The 17,820-nt window shown below is 40.4% G+C and overlaps 1 protein-coding gene across 3 annotated transcripts in view; it reads right to left on the reverse strand.

Moving 5' to 3' along the window:
• stard13b (StAR related lipid transfer domain containing 13b) overlaps window positions 1-17,820 on the reverse strand; it is a 59,380-nt gene that overhangs the window by 19,580 nt on the left and 21,980 nt on the right. Inside the window, exon 1 of one of the 3 annotated variants that reach the window (XM_084950041.1) lies at window positions 4,193-9,860. The exons of the other annotated variants lie outside the window; for them this stretch is intronic. Within the exon in view, the coding sequence (XP_084806167.1) occupies window positions 4,193-4,355 (163 nt within the window). The 5' untranslated portion in view covers window positions 4,356-9,860. Of the gene's footprint in view, window positions 1-4,192; window positions 9,861-17,820 lie in introns of those variants that run through there. 3 annotated transcript variants of the gene reach the window in all.

The raw sequence follows: 17,820 nt of genomic DNA on the forward strand, positions 1-17,820 counted from the left end.
TTTATCTTTACACTTTTTAAACAGGCATTAGGAAGAAAGTCTTTGGGGGGGGAAGCTTTTTGGTTTCGTAGATGTAAATGGCAAAACAGGATTTACAATAAAAAGTATAACAACTGGAACATTAATTTTCTAAAATTCTTAACCTTTTTGAGTACCATCCTAGCTTGCATACACCCTGGAAAGAACAGGCAGCACATTGTCCTCAAATGTTCACATCCACAGCAATACAGAGAATAAAAACCACATTGGCATGTGACCAAACTCATATACATACATACATACATATATCTACATCTTAACTACTATGTTTAACTATCACACAGATTTCAACACACTTTTCAGTAAATGGGAAGTTATACAATACGTCCAACACCACATGACAGTCAGTTAGCAGCTTTTGACTACTGCAGCCAATTAAAATGTGAAAAAGGAAGAACTTTTTAAAGTCTTTTTAAGACTCTTTGCTTACATCCTGAATTTTCTATTTTTCCTCAGCTAAGCAGCTTCACTTTTGCAAAAAACACCAAAGTGCAAAAACACTAAACGCTAAGACTTAATTAGAAATAGCATGGTATGGATTGGGACATAGCATTGTTATGCCTAAACCAATGCACACCCAATTTTAGTAATCATGTAACAGAACAAATTGCAACAGTACAAGCCATAGATTTCATTATCTGAAGTGTGATGACTGTAATGTTGGATGTAGACAACCAGCTAAGCACATTGTCAAAATTGCTTTTCCCTCCCTGTCAGTTTTATTTACTGCCCCCTTAAGGCAGCAATCAAAATCTGCATAGCACTCTCAGCTACAGCCCAGAAACTCATGAATAAAAGATAAACAGGCTTGAAGGAGCCAAGTTAACAATGTGCAAGGCTACATCTTGACTTATCATCATACTTTCATTTGAAAGAAGGAGCAGTTATATTTGTTTCACACTCAGTTCATCAAACGCGCCACATGTTGTAGCAGACCGCTGATGAATAATGCAGTGCTTTGGCAGAGGAGCCTTGAGAGGGACAGGGCATGGTCTCACTGGATTCCTTACTTTGAGGAGCCCCTTCTACTGATACAACTTCTCAAAAGACAGAACAATGCAAACCCATTTCCAATGCAGTTTTCAAACCATCTTCCAGTCAGAGGAAGAACAGACGGTGCAGCTTGTCCTCTTAAAAAGCTTAAGTGGTCCTGTCTCCTCTATGCTAACTACTTAAAAATCTGCAAGCAGTACACACATTATCCCACTCAAACATTTCTGCCTCAGTAACTTATCTCTTTTAATCATTTAAACTTTACAGAAAATATAAACCTTGTCATGAAACCTTGATAAAAAAAAAAAAACACTTGGTGTTTACCAAGTGTTGCTGTGTGGCAACATAAGTACTAATGTAGCTGACAGCACAATTAAGATAGGAGCCTTACAGCCATGGTAGCAAAAGAAAAGATGCACTGCATATTTCCTGGATATGGACAGATTCACTGATATGCACACAGCTGCCACTCAGTAACTTCTGTCATTAAAAGGAGCAGGATTTGTCCTCAGCTATGAAGGAAAGCACTAACGGCCTTTCCAGGCTAGAGATTGGAGCCCACTGCCTGCGCCAAGGTCAATAAGGCATGAAGAAAGGCCATGGAAGGGTCACACTGGACAGAGCTTCTTGTTCAAAACACAACAGCCCCTCACTTAGGAAAAGGGCCCAACACAGTAAGTGAGAAAATGTAGCAATGTTGCTGGAAATTCATCTTTGCTGGAGCAAATATTTCCAGCAAAGATGAAGCTTCCAGAAGTTTTCCATGATAAAACAGGAATGCTTCCACAGAGGAAAAAATTGTCCATGAACAATCGATGAGCAGTCAAGTTTCATGATAGTCTGGCCGAGTTTATAGGAAAACAGATGAAAATCATCCTTTTTAACGTAAGACATATGTGCATGCAAAAATAAATGTGGCTAGTACCGACCTGTGGTAGAAGACTAAATGTATCATTCAAATGTCAGTAATAAAGGTCGTTTCTTTTTTTAAACAAGAACAACAGTACAAAAAATCGACACATTCTTGTCCAAAGACTATGTGCAGTGCCTGGACACAAATGGCTGTTTAAATGTATGATGTACTGTATGTATCTCTGCCCTATGAATAGTAACAAACAGATGCAGAAATTCTGAGAATCCAGGCAAGGGTTGAGCAGGGAGGATTTGAGGGAGAGGGCAAAAAGCTGCAGACAGACTGTAAGCCCTCCAGAGTAATCGCATGTGGGATACTCCTCTGAAATCTCAGAAATATTTTCAAGGACAGAGACGCATTCCTGCTGTAATATACAGACCCCTTCAGATCTGGAACCAGCCAACATACCTTTTTTGTCTCATCTTAATTCACACAGCTGTGCGTGCACATCCATCTACTCTCCAAGCTGGAAAGACAGAATATTTCGAGAGTAACAACTAACGATACCTTAACTTAAAGGACTGAGGAGGATCCCACGCAGATAGCTCAGGATACCTTGAAATGTCATCTAATCGGAAACGTGACTAAGATCGAACGGCCGTCCCTGGAATGTTGGAATGAAACAATACATGAGTAATGCTGCCCATCACCATGACCCACACTCACTTTCAACCTGCTGTGTCAACAGGGCCGACCAGCTGGAATGCAGCAGCTACTGCCAATACACAAAGATCAATTCGGTGGCTCTGTAGCCAGTGCTTTAAAATACCACTTCACTGTTAGCTTCAGCATTTCAGACTGGTGTAAGAGCACAAGTTGATACACAACTGATACTTCCTTTAAGAAGCATTTTAGTTGTTTATCACTGTTTTTGGGTTAGTTTTTTTTTTTTTTTTTAAAAAGTCACACAGCAGGAAAATTGCTTAATTATGACAAAACACTGGCTCCAACTAAAGATTCCAAGCTACTCCTCAAAAACATGACAAATAAGATCTCCCATAAAAAGAAACCCTGTTATTAAAATGACTTAACTTGAATAAAAGCATCTTAAATTGCACTTTAAACATACATGTTTTCTGTCCGTGTCATAGATGACCCACAATGTTGGTTTGCTGTCAACCTAGACATCTGTGATCTGAAAACAACACGTCTGGTTACATGACGCCACACGTCAGTACACACCAGATCATAAAGATTTCCACCAGAAAACAGGCGTACACACACGCAGTACTGGGAAATCCACCCAACAGCACCCTTTGTGCATCTTTTACATCATCACAATCAAAAACAAGCCTTGTGTTTTGCCCTTGCCTCTGCGGCGATACAAAATATTATCCACACAAGGCTGCATTATCTGACTCACGCTCTTGTTACTGTGACTGAGAGGAGAGCTATGCTGTACGTTACCATCTGATGACCAAAGTTTCTCAGCAATGAAGCTTAAGTTATGAAATGCAGCCACCCTTTGATCCAGCAGCAGAGTGCTCACATCTGCATGAGGGAGCGGGAGTCATAGTATTTAGTCGTCTTTGTTGTTATACATGCCCTTTCTTGGCCTCTGGGGAATGGATTTAAGTCTCCAGGTATTTAAAGACAAAGGAAAGAGGTTAGAGGCCCTGGAGGAAGCTGAAGGCGAAGGGCTCACCTGGTTACAAGCAGCAATCTTTAAATGAACGGAGTGCTTGTAAACCTGTCAAGTCAAGACATTCATTGATGTATCGTGTTTACACTGTGGGCCCAGCTCTTCTTACATAACTGACCCTATTGATTATCACCTATCTGTATTTGTTATAGTCAGTCAATACCAATTATTTAACACCTCTGCACCCTTGACTACCTGTTGGCTAAAGGTCAAGTTTTTTTTCTCTTCTGCAGCGATACACACAAGCACACCCTGTTTCCGGGTGTCCTGTACATGTGTCTTAAAAAGGCTGTTAACACTGAATTCCACTTTTATCTAGAAATAAGTGAGAAACCAATAGAGATACAAACTGATATGAAAAAGACAATCAGCTTATCCCAATCAAAACAAGACACTTACTACTTTGTCAACATATCATCCTGCAATCACAGCCTCATATTCACAAACACATGACAGAACTTATTCACTCCATGTTTTGACTACCACCTTGCTTAGTCAGTATTCCTCTCAATCCTGGAAAAATGACAAATTCACTCAAAAACCAAACGACCAAAAGAATTGAATAATTGTCTGAACTGTCACTTCTGTCCTAACAAGCCTCCTACCTCCAGCAATCTTCTTGAGTAGTTGCTGCCTGGCAATAATCCTGCCCAACCTGTAGCCAGAGCGTCTGCGGTGATGGTCCATTCTCAGGTATATATCCTGAGTCTCAGGGGTCATACTCCCGAGGCACTCACTGGCCGTGGACTCGGGAAGCTCCCAAAACATAACTGCAATAAGCCCCTATCCCCTGGCTGATACACACTCAACCACACAGGGTCTGACCAACAGAAAACTTCACATACATGCGCGAAAAGCCTAAAGTGAGCAGAGAGGGAGGGCACAGCGGAGGCTATGGGGGGAGGAGTGCCAACACTTCAGCCTGTCTCTGCAGGCCATGTGACCACAATGAAACCAATTGCAAGCAGGCAGTGGGAGTACTGCCCACCTTTCTGAGCTGAATCCAATGTCTGTGTGAATACTTGTCAACTTCCCCCTGCTCTGGAGGGAAATATAAATACCACTGGAATGCCTATGAACTGAGTAAGGAGAGCAGGAGAGGATGAAGAGGGGTTTGGGAGGGCTTACAAAAATAGTGGCTTTCAGACCCTCCCTGTGCTAGAACAATACTTGTGCTGTTGCAGGTCACACAGGCACCAAATTTACTGCACGAGAAATTCTTGGTGTCGTTTTCGAGAAAACTATGGAAAGGGAATGAGAGCGAGAAGTTGTTCTTCATTTGAGAAGTCTCATTTCTGCTCACCCACACCCACCACATAACAGCCTCTCATAACAGCCAGTCACAGGAAGTGCTCTCAGTAGGCTGCCTATAAAGTGTCAGCTACTCACAGGAAAAATAGCTTGGAGTTGGAACACAACTGACCTAATTCCACTTTACTAAACTGAAAAGTAAAGATCTCCAGCAAGTACTTTATTCAGTTCTGATGATCAAAATTAAAGGCTTTATCTCCCTGACACAATAATGTTTAGTCTCACTTTTGTACAATCTGACTATTATCATGTAATAGTTCCTCATAATTGCAGCTGTTGTAGCTGGTACACAAAGACTTAATGACTTTCCATTTTCTGCCATGGACCAACAGACATCTATCAAACTGTGACTCTAAATAAAGCTGTGTAGAACAAAAATTAGGTATTTATGGGACAATCGCTACAACTTATTACAACTTCTTTTTGCATATAATCCCCCACTCGCCCTCATTTATTTGTTTATTTATTCATATGCAACTCCGCAAGCTCATTTTCTCGTAAGAGATTCCAGGACAGTAACAAAGTAACTGCTAAATCAATGTACAACGCATTAAAATAAAGATAAACAATCACATGCTCCCTTAAACACATTCTTTGTGATTCCCTTATGCTTATTAATGACAGAGCAACACATCCCCTGCAATCCTAAAGCTTTTTAGAAGCTTGTGAAAAGGTAAATGTCCTATCCCAGTGGGATCAGATATTAGCCGCTCTTTGAAACTGCTAGATTGCACCAATGTATGGGCAGTGTAGGTGACAGTTCGGTGCATTCACTTTATTTGCGCTCTATCCTGGCAACTCCACATGGCTTATTATTTCCAGTATTGCAAACACATCTCATTTGGACTATTTTTTGTGGAAAATATCCCAAACATATCCTCCAGAAACTAAACAAAGCTCAGCATAAAAACGGCGTTACAAAGTTGGATTTTTTGACTCCACCTTCTTTTCAGGTTTTACAAGTAAAACCAAAAATGAATCTCCTCTAAGCTAAAAAAAAAACCCATCTCAAATATTTTCAAAAGCAAGTCACTTACTCCATTTGGAATGGCAAACTAAATCATATATTCTTATAATTTTAAAGTCCACTTCTGTCAGCCAGTTTACACCATAAAATAACAGCCTTCTAATACCTGAAATATGCTTTGGTACCAGCAGACACACCCAGTGCCAATCAAGGCCCCTGCCACTCTCCCAGTGACTGTCCCGGCCTCAGCATACAGGCTTGTCTGTTTAGTGTGAGCATGGCGCCACACACGTGAATAGAGCAGAAATAGGCAAGCGACCAAGTTAAACACAGCCCCTGTCTGTTCCTCTCACTAGCTGGCATAATCCACCCTAGCTTAAGCTCACAAAGACCACAATTCAGCAGCACACTTCAGAGCCCGCTTCACATTTTCATAAACTTCTCCCGGGTTTAATGGCCCTCCCCACACCCTCAAGTGGCATGTTTAATACAAGGCTCTTGCTTTTTTAAAAGCACTAGGTGATGGTGCGACACCATTCAGATGATTTCATTGGGTGACGACTCTTTTTTTTTCTCTTTTTACACACACAAACACCTGCATTCATTCACATTGTGAAAGAATGGCTTAAAGTGTTAGATGCAAAAAATGAGGGCAAACATTTCTGCATATTTCTCTTCCCTTTTGTCTAGACGATGTATATCACCGAGTGCATCATACGTATCACATTACAGAATCAATCTTGTAAATGACAGTGAATGAGATTAATGGTGTCACCGTCTCCGTCCATGCTCAAATACCTGAGCGGTGATCGTGAAAGAGCTACAACATCTTCTGTGTACTCAGAGATGTCCTTGTGTTTAACTTTATGCCGCATGCCATGATGAAATGGCTGTGGTCTGTCCTTAGAGGGAGCGCAGTGACTCCAGCCCTTATCAAACTTGTTTCAACATGCCACTGTCTGGGTTTCAGAGCTCAACTGCTATACCACATGACAACAGGAATCCAGACTCACATTACAGATGCACAGAAACATACAGAGGTTCTGTCAACATAGCTACCATGTCACAAAGTGGATTTTTATTGTTTATATACCCCATAAGGAAAAAAATAGATATATGTGATACTGGGTTTGAATCATGTCCAGTTCACATATAGCAGCAGTATCACACTTCATTATTAGGCCCAAGCCATAATGCAGACTTTTAATGCATGTCAAACTTTCATTGCTTTCCACTCACTTTCTGCCATGTGTGATTACAAAAGGGGAACTTGTATTCTGAATCATCTTGAGTTAGTTGACGTTAGTCTGATGTGGTTTTATTCAGCAGCAGACACATGTATTCTGGACTGGGCAGTCTTGCTTCTGGTGTGGCTATGTTTCCTGTGGCTAAGTTTTAAGAATAACTCTAGTGTGACAGAAGATTTCCACTTCATGAGCCACCACATTTCTGACTGCTGAACTCAGCTCTGCATGATCATCACGCTCAAATACTGCAAGACCAGTTGAGCTCTATATGATGAGGTGGTTAAACTTTTTAACTCACTTCAGCTCTTGGATGCTTTTTTTTTTTTTTTAGCAAGACTTCATGCCTATATTTGTCATTGGGAGTGAATTTAACAATATAAATGCTACAAACCAATTATTTCACCATTGACTGGTTAATTGTAAGTTTTGCCTCTGCTGAGGGTAAAATTTCCAGATAAAATTATGACAGGAGGACGGTTGCTCAAAGCTGCTTATTGACACTTAAACAAATATCTAGCATACCCATCAGCCAGGTGTGATTCTAAAAAAAATCTGTTTTCTGGATTTGAAGCTTGAGCTCTAAAGCTAAGTACAGAAGGAATATTTGTGGGTTTAGACACCAGGCATAATCTGCAAATGATCCCCAGTTCAAGATTGGGGGACACACAAAAACCCAATTTCTGGCTTAGATAGCCCTAATGCCAATACCATACCCAGATAAACGGGAGGTTTTAAGAAGGCTTACTCGTGTAAAGTCTGTACCAAATCAAACGTGCAGATCTGTCTGCTGTGGCAACCCCTTGGGAAATAAGGAAGCAGACCAAAGTATCTCGAATTTTTTTATTCCAGGATGCCTATGTCTCCACAATCTATCAGAACTGGACACACAGATCAAGAACGTCTCAACTCACTAAAGTGATGATTGACAGAGAAAACCACTAAACCCTCAGTTTATAAATAAACCAAATATTTTAACACTTTTAAGAGCTGTAATAGATGTGTCACCGTACTGTACAATACAGGCAATCTTGTATATTTGTATTCCTCCACAGAATTCAGTTGCAACACCTAAATGTCAAATAAAATACTGTTACGGCTGACTTCTAAGGCTGCAACACAACTTACTCCAAAGCTCCTAAATAAGCCAAACAAATCAAATCAGGCATTTGACTTAAAGCTAAACTTTCAGTTTGAAAATTTCTGCTTTGCCAACAAAAATTCAGTTTAAGAGGTTTAATTAATGTCTAGGATTTGGACAAAGGCTCAAAGTCATAACCTTGGACTGTCACCTTATAATGAAAAAAAAGTTTGTGATTTAAACTTATCTACATAGGCTGGCAGCTCACATCTCTTTGTTTGAATATGTAATGAACACACATTAATCTCAGAGGTGTTGATAAGGCTTATTAAAGCTTTGGTTTTAAATTTGTTTGCTGCAGAATGGCCTTAAATGTATCTTCATAATATAAGATACTGTATAATTTATTTAAAAAAAATTAAACTAAACTTTTAGCCAGTTCGTTAGTATTTTAAGGTGCAAACACACTTGTCGCAACATAAGTTCTTTGTGACATCATAAGTTCTCCGCTGACAGGCCAAATCCATCTCGAGTACCTCACTAGCACCATTATCTACATATACACTGGAAAAAGAAAATATCCAAAAATAGAATTTGTACCGCACCTAGCACCCTAAAAAAAGAGAAAAGAAAAAACTTTCAGACAGAGTTCACAAATGATTCAAATCAATTCCCATATGTCAGCCATCTACATCTGGGTCTGGTCTCTATGCAGCATTTGTCCCCTCATTGTTCAGTGTCTGCATAAGCAGCTTCACATGCTGCATATGGAAAAGAATGCAAGATTAATGTGTCAGATATCCAGACACTGGCAAACTCAGCTGCTGCACCAGTGACGTTCCTAAACAGGCTTCACAGCTGAGCCAAGCATGGATCAGATCTGATATGCAACTCTGTGCGCAAACTCATAAAAACATCTGGTCTCCATTTGAATGACTACAGCACTTCAAATCCACCAGTGAAGACAGAGCTGTTTTGTCATTCATGTGGTTTTCCCCACATAAGGCGCTATTGTGGTCACTTTACTGCACCTGGCGGTACACTCAGGCAACTGCACAGATGACTGACGCAATTCTCTCAGGGCTATTAAGAGAACCAGTGCAACAAAAACTGACCTTGAAATTATTAACTTAAATCGATCCCAGAGTACTCTAAAAATTAAACATTTTCCACATTATGTAACACAGTCTTAGAAGAAGCAAAAAAATACCAAAACATACCAATAACAAAACTGTGCCTATTGTGGTAAATGTTTCCATCTCTTTTGCCATTAAGTGCCACTTCCTCATATAGAGTTAATTTCATACACATTTCAAAAAGTTAACATGTATGCTATACGTGATATTACTTGGAAAATAAAGTTCACTTTCACTGAATAATTCTTGGCAACACATGTGTTGTCACCGAAAAAGGCAGATGCATTTTAAAGGGGTTAAAGCACCTATGTGTAAACATTTTCAATGCAGTCACAAAGTTGCTTCAGTTTGGGTTTATTTGGGATTTTTTTTTGAGCCAAGTATGAGCAAATAATGTAAAGGGAAAAAAATGTGATCTATAATCTCAAAGACAGTGGCACAGAAAGCATGCACAATAATGTTACCCTGCAGAAATACAGTCATTATAACTAATGAAAGAAAACCAAATGAAAACCAATTTCTTATGAACACAATAATAACTTAACGTAAATTATGTGACAGAAAATAAGATCAAACATTGCTTCATTCAATCTCATTCACTTCATAAAGCTGGTGAAATTACTTATCAGCGCCCCCTTGCGACCCCACTGTCATTTGAAAGTAATAAAAAAAATCGACGCTAATAAAGGAAAACTCTCCTATAGAAAGGTATTAAACTGTATTTATTATAAGTTAATGGCATTTATTAGACAGTTTTTTTTAGTTTGCTGCCTAACTACCTACACCTTCAACTATGAGCGCAACTAAAAAAATAATTTTTAAAATTGTAATATTAGACCAGACTACATGCACTCGTGGAGTAATTTTTAGGATAAACAGTATCAATAGTGTCTAGACAAAAAAAAATCTACCAACACAAAAACAAATTCATAGCCTACCACATTAAGAATGTGTTTTCTTCTTAAATTCTCTTTAAATGTCACTCTGATCAGTGTGCAATAATAAAACAATAATAATTGTTATACACGAATTATATACGAATTAAAAAACTCTCCCCAGTAATAGGATGGGGTCACCTCAGTCTCTGCTGCGGTGGATGACACTCTATTCCAGCCTATACCGCGGGCTAAGATCTGACCTGAAGCGGGCTACTGACCTGCCAGTCTCCGCTCTCTGACACCCTTCCAGAGTAAATCCCAGGCTTTGGATGTGGAGCTCCACAGCTGCTCGCTGAAAGACCGCCGGAGCTTCAGTTTCGCTGACCTTCTTTTAGAATTCATCTCAAATCCTCCACTCGGACATAATAATAAACTCCTCCTGGTCTCTCACAAACCCCTTTAAACACCCCGAAACAAAATCACCTTTTTCCCGGCTTCAAGTTCTTTCTATAGTGGCGGCAAACCTGACTCCGGTGACCGGTCTTCAAACGAAGTTGTCACCATTTCAAGGGGAATTAAATGTATCCCTCTCAGTTAGAAACGGAAATCAGCAAGACAAGTAAAAGTAAGAAAGTGACAGTAAAGCACTAAGCGCGGCTTTCCCACTTCACACCAGATGTGTTTGTGTGCGCGCGTGTATCGACACACAGCCCTGTAGTCGTGACGCCTTCAAGTAACGTGGGAAACATGGAAATTGTTAGGAGAACCGATCCTTACTGCGAAACAGTACATAATATCTGGGAAATAAGCAGCGGAGCTTGGAGGGCTGGTGTGAGCAAAAGGTGGTTAGATTACATAATTTTAAAACCCAGTTTTGAATAAAATAGAATCGTGAGTTTATGCATTTAACAAATATATAGCTACGTTTACAGTACATAGAGTACAGTAGAAGTAATACACCTGCACACTTTTTAGCTACCTTTAAACCCATGTCAGTGAAGTCAACATTAGCCTATGACACATTTATTATATGTTCTCGGTTTAATATTTATTTTTTTCAGAACATAAACACACATTTTGTGCAGCAAAGTTTTCTGGACTCCATCGTGAAACTGACTCTGTCATTTGTAACGCTGGCTGTCATCTTATCAGCACTATTACAGCTGAGCAGTTAATACAATATTGTGTACAATGTTAACGCTTTGCATACAAAGTTACTTTTTAGATTAACGCTTCCACAGTTGTACTCGTTCAATTTTCAAGTGGTGCCCAGGTCTACGTAGGGCACTTGAAGGCATCACGAGCTACAAACCACGCAACACCGCAAATACACACAGTGGCTCTCAAATGACAGAATCCACAAGTGAGCAATCACTTTCTCCTGTGCTGTCACAATATTCTAATATGAAAATCCAGAAAAATAGCACTGAAATAAATAAATCCAAAATTAGACAAATGCTCTATTATAAGTATTCTTTGCGTGTGATGATTAATAATAATTATTCAGTTATTTTACTTACAAATTTGTGTATTATCTTTACAGTCAGTCTTTCTTTATTAGGTATAACTGACAACTCACATATAGTCTTCATCAGGAAAACCCTGCTAGTACCAGGTTGAACTCCTTTTTGCCTTCATAGCTACCTCAGTCCTCTGCCTTAATTCTGAAAGCATCACAGACTTCCACATGCATGATGCAAATCTCATGTTCCATCACATCTTAAAGGTTACTTAAGATCTGGTGGATGACAAAGTAAATGATATACCATCCTGCTGGAAGATGCTCAGAAGATGGATACACTGTGACCATAAAGGGATGGACATGGCATTTAAATGATGCTCAGTTGGTGCTAAAGGACCCAACGTATACCAAGAAATTCTTCCCCACACCGTTACACCAACAGCAGCACCCTGACCCATAGATACAAAGCAGGATCGATCCATGCTTTCAAATTCTGACCCTACTACCTGAATCTCGCAGCAGAAATCGAGACTCATCAGACCAAGTACCAACATTAAGATTTTCAACTGTCCGATTTTGGATTGATCAACACAAATTCTAGCTTTAGTTTCCTGCTCTTAGCTGACAAGAAAATCACCCAGTGTGGTCTTTTACTGCTGTAGCCAATCTGCTTCAAGGTTTGGCATGTTGCACATTCAAATAGGTTCTTCTGCATTCTTTGGTTGTAACGAATAGTTGAGCTACTGTTGCCTTCATAACAGATCGAAGCAGTTGGGAATTTGTTCTCTGACCAGTGACATCAATGAGGCATTTTTGCCCTGAGAGCTGCTGCTTACTGGACTTTTTTTCTTTTTCTGGACCAGTCTCTATAAACCCAAATACTTTTGTGTGCTAAAAATCCCAGTAGATCAGCAGTTTTTGAAGTACTCAGACCAGACTATCTGACACCATCAACCATGCCACATCCAAAGTCACTTTCTTCTCCATTCTGTTGCTCAGTTTTAACTTCAGTCCAACAGGTTATCTTGACCATGTCTACGTGCCTGAATGCACTGAGCTGCTGTCATGTGATTGGCTGATTTGATATTTGTGTTAATGAGCAACCAAACAGGTGCACCTAATGAAATAGCCTGTGAGCGTATGCGTTAGCTGTTACCAGAATTTGCACCTCTGTTCGGGACAATGTGGTCTATTACTCAAAGCTTAACATGGGTTCAGAGTGTTCTCCCCAGGTAGGTCTGAGCAGGTTACATGTTTAAGAAAAAACAAATAAATTTCTTTTTACAAAAATGTGCAACAAAAATCCTAACGCAAGAAAACGTCAGGTCATCCCTGAAGAATAACCACAGTAAGCTCTTCTAAGCTGGCTGCTGCCATTGAAGACAGCAGCTTCAATGATCGTTCTACCATAATTATTTTAGGAATTTCCTCCTATTATTGTATGCTTGCTCAGGCAGTGCATGACCTAAATGCAGTGATATCATATCAGCTGAATTCATTTCATGGGCACTAGCTGGGATTGCTGCTGGTTTAAACAGGTTTAAATCCATGCTAAACACACAGAATGACACTTTCTGGAATAACTAAACCTCTGCTGACCCCAGCTTGCCCTCTCAGTATGAAGCTGATGTGACAGTGCTGAAATTAATAAAAGACACAGACCATTTTTCTACCGAGCAGGACAGGTGATTTAAACATTATAGCAAGGTCACATAGTGAGATATCTCGGCACCAAAGTGTGTGCAGCTGAGAATGTTAATGAAGGGCTCAGTTTTCCATTTGTTCTGTTTGAAAGTGAAATTATATGATGTTAGGGAGAGTTAGAAACTGCACGTAGGAGCCCATAGAACTCTGATCTTAGCTTATCTGACATGACAACAATAACAGCTGCATACTTCTCATTTTATGTTGCAAACATCAAATACTTCCAACCAGGCAAAATATCAAAATTTACACATTTACCGTTTTCTCATTGTGTAACATCCTTTTTCTGTATTTCTATAAAAAGCGATCTGTCACTCTTAGCAAGTGACAGGAATGAAATGTATTTCAGAAAATATAGATGCTTTTTTTAGGCTCGCCACTGGCCTGTTCCGCAGCCAGTGATCAGTGTGGTGCTATTTTCAGCACCACTTATTCACCTCGGGCTAAAATGTAGCTTGGAGGACTAAAACACACGTACACACTTCAGTAAAGAAGCTGCTTCATTTGATCCTGTGAGTCTTTTAGAAAGGGTCAGGGTCAGGCCGAGTCAAGCACTTTGTTTTCCACTGGTCACATGACCCAGGAAGCCCACAGAGAAAAGCCCAGAATGTCAACAGACAGCACAATATCTAATTTAACACAAAAGACAGTAACAGCTGTTGACTTTGTCTTTCTGGGGGAGGTTTTTTATAACATGATTTTTGTCACAAAGAACCCATCTTGATGCACCTGTAGTAGACACGGGTTGAAAAAAGGACAGTGAAGACAAGATCTTGGCAATGTAAACAAGGGACGAGTCTCCAGTCTCAGTGACGTAGAAGGCAAGAACGGACAGATAGACAATACCAACCCTGTCATCTTCTAAAGAGCAAAGGTGATGGAGGAAGAACAGCAACTAGGTTTTGACCTCTTTTGACATGAATCACCAAAGAGGAAAAAACACAACCTACTTACTCTAAAAAGAAGCCACTTGGACAGTAAAGACGAGCATTATCACACTGTGGATCATTGTGGCTAGACAATGACTTAGCCTCTGGAGCAGTCCTTGGCAGCAGAAGTAATAGCAGATGCAAAGAGAGGAAACATCAGTCAGCTTGAGAATGTTTTCCCTTTGCTGACTCACCCACTTGTTTATTTTGGCCAGGCAGCACTCGTTTTCCCGTTTTCCCCGAAAAAGTGCTGTACTTTCTGGACTACATTTTTTTTTCTCCCTTGTCCACCCTCTCTCTCCATCCACCATAAACACCTACAGATAAACACACTGATATCTACTCATGCATTATATGTCTACATTTGAACAGTTCCAGAGTTTGAACCGTTGTCTGTGCCTATGTCTGGTGACAGATGTGGAATGCTGTCCCATTGCTGTAGTGGGAAAATCCCCGATGCGAGGAAACTGATTTCTCCTCCTTGAATGGGTCATGTTCTTGGCCAGGAGGTCTTACACCAGGCCCCCTTGAAATGTCTGGGAGATTGCACTTCCCAGCCTAATGGAAACAAAGCACAGGGAATGGGGAGATCGCTCCTCCACCTCCATCCCTGCCCCTGAGGGCTTGTCTCAGGCATGTGCTATAAATTTCCTGACCATATATTCCCAAGCCGAGTTCATTTTTCCAGCAGAGCCACACATGTGGTGTATATCTGGGTTTAGATTATGTGGTTGAGGAAGGAGGGGCTGACTTTGGTCCCAATCCATTAAAGTGGCCACTAATTCTGTTTTCTTAAAGGGCCGTCTGTTGTAACGTAATGGTTTCTTCCTTTAGTAAGGCTTGTTCTTTTTAAAGCCATTAAATCCAAAATAGATGATCATTTACTTTTAGTCTTTCTTCAACAGATTAACTGAGATTTTTCATGTTTCTTCATATCTTGTTATTGCAGTAGAAGGTTCCATAACTTGACATCCTGAATTAAACTATAAGTGAGGTAAAACTCAAAAACATATACAAATATTCCCCATGCCATGAAGCTTCTGTAGATGCGTAAGTCCACAGGGGTCAAAGTTTGTAAAAACAGGCTTGAGGAATGTAAAACTGGCATGACAAGCGTATGTGGCTATTGTTTAATTGAATGACAAAGCATGTAATGCTGTCAGGTCTGAATCTCTTAAAGCTGTGCTGCCCACAAAAATCCATGGGAAAACATTTACACAACTCTCCGGCACCTGGTTTCTATTAGAGCAATGAGGATTTAATCACAGAGGTACACTTCTCTCTCAATAACTGCTTCTCAATAACAGCTGATGTAAAATGTTTATTAGCTTGTGCTCCATGGTACCTTCAAAGCAATTACCAGCATACAGCTAACGGGATTACTTTAGAGAAATTACATCTCGGACGAGGTTCTTATTCTCATGGCATCAAACCTAACCATTTTGTCAAAGTCGCCGGCATCTCAAATGTACACACAAGCTGTCTTTTGACTTTTGTGCTGTGATGCAGCCAGTCAAGCCAATAGCGACTCATCACACACTTAAGAGATGCAATAGGTTAATCTTGTGAACAGGCATAATTTAACCCGTCAATCTTTTTTTTGTGAACTTAACCAAGACCATGATCTGCACTTGTTGCTATCACTGGTGCATTACGGCATCAACACAAAGGCACATTTTATGCCTCTCAAACATAACTGTGACATTTCATTGAATCCCATTTGTTTTCTTCAGCAGGGCCTTAGCCCTAATGACACAAACTGAAACAGGAAGTTACTGTTTATAGCTCAGGATAAGCATTTTCCAAGAAGACAGAGTTAAAATGCTAACAGAGACCAAAGGAAAAATTGACAGCTGCTTAAAATTAAAGCCACAGTAAGTGTTTGTACTCTCCCCTCCCATGACAAATGTCAAATAGGACATCAGAAGTCACTCAAAAGTCATTTGAAGTTGTTACAGTTGGCTTTCAGAGATCTGAAACTCCTTATTATGATTAGTAAACCACATTATTTCCCAACCTATGAGTTGCCACTTTGGGAATTCCTAGACCACATGCTTATAAAACAAAGTTAGGTTAACAACATCGGGGGGTGGGGGGGCAGAGCCCACTTATCTCTGTCCCTCAAACAGTTTTCATAATGAAGCACATGTGGAATCGCCAAGCCTATTGCCAAAAATTCTGCTCAACTCATCAACCATGATAAGCTGGAAGTACAGTACAGGTATTGTTTTCACACTGAGACACAAACAAGTCCTAGTGGGCCCTTGAGTTTTAAAGCCGGTGAGCCAGAGAGCAGAGAGGATGCAGGAAGTCTGCTCTGCTTCTGCCTGCTATTGCTCTTTGATTACTGAGCCAAATTGTTCAATCAGGTCTGAAACCACAAGAAAGCTGCAGTGCTACACCGCCCAAGGACAGAGCTTCTTTTAAGAGCGTGCTGTGTTTTTTTTTTGTTATCTGGGTACAAGTGAAAAGGGAACGGCTATCTAAATCTCCAGCAGCATGGGTGCCTGTAGCCTTGCTTCAGTGCAAAAACACACAGTGCGTGATGTGAGATGTGCCACGCGATTGGTCAACCTGAGGATGCGGAGGCAAGGGCTCGAGGCCCAGCGGAGGAACAGACTTTTTGCCTCTCTGCAACATCTGGAATCTCTGCGGTTTATGTGGGAAATTTGGAAGGCCACTGCGAGAGCCAATGAAGTTATTGTATCTAAACTGGCCCTGAGGAAATGTTCTTGGCTTGGAAGTTGAGTGTGTGTGTGTTTTGCAGGAACACTGAGGTACAAAGTGGATCACCAGATTCGATGAAGCTTTATGTGAGGAAGAAGTTATTGTTTGCATTCATTTCCAGTAGATTGGTAAACATTTACACACAAAAGGAGACACGTGGACATGAGCCGGTTGTCTGTTTAGTCACCAACATCCTGGTGTGGGACCCTAAAGTGGTGTGTCTTTTCCTGGCTCATTACTTCCTCAATCTTCTTTCTGCTTTTCTTCTCAGCTGGCAGCTGAGTGGTGGACCAACCTGGTAGCTTTTGTGTTGCTTCACACACTCACTCACACACAGAGTTTCTGCCCTTGTGAAACTGGCCTGCGTCCTGACACGGCTGCCCATGTCTCCTTCGGCTTAGTTTACAAAACCCAGGCCTGAATTACCCCAACGTGCACACCAACTGAGGAAGCTGATCCCTAAAGGATTTATTGCCTGTTTTTTTCTCTAATTGGCAGCATGGGTGTAATTGGGAATGAGAACAATAAACCCGTTTCCGCTCCATGAAGGACATACACTTGGGAGATAGTGTCTGCTCAAACAGCTTTACGAACACACACAATACACAATGACAGGATCAAACCAGATGATTTATACTGGGCAATAAATTATGCCCCACGATCTAAGAAACTGTAGAACATGATGATCTCATTCAGTGCAAGGGCCTTGGAGGCATTATTAAATGATATTATGTGCTATTGCATATATGATTGCTAAAATAATTGCAATGAAAATGTTGAAACTGCAATGAAAA

Source organism: Perissodus microlepis, chromosome 14, assembly GCF_051167445.1.
Source record: "Perissodus microlepis isolate ML-2025 ecotype Zambia chromosome 14, ASM5116744v1, whole genome shotgun sequence".
Taxonomy (NCBI): domain Eukaryota; kingdom Metazoa; phylum Chordata; class Actinopteri; order Cichliformes; family Cichlidae; genus Perissodus; species Perissodus microlepis.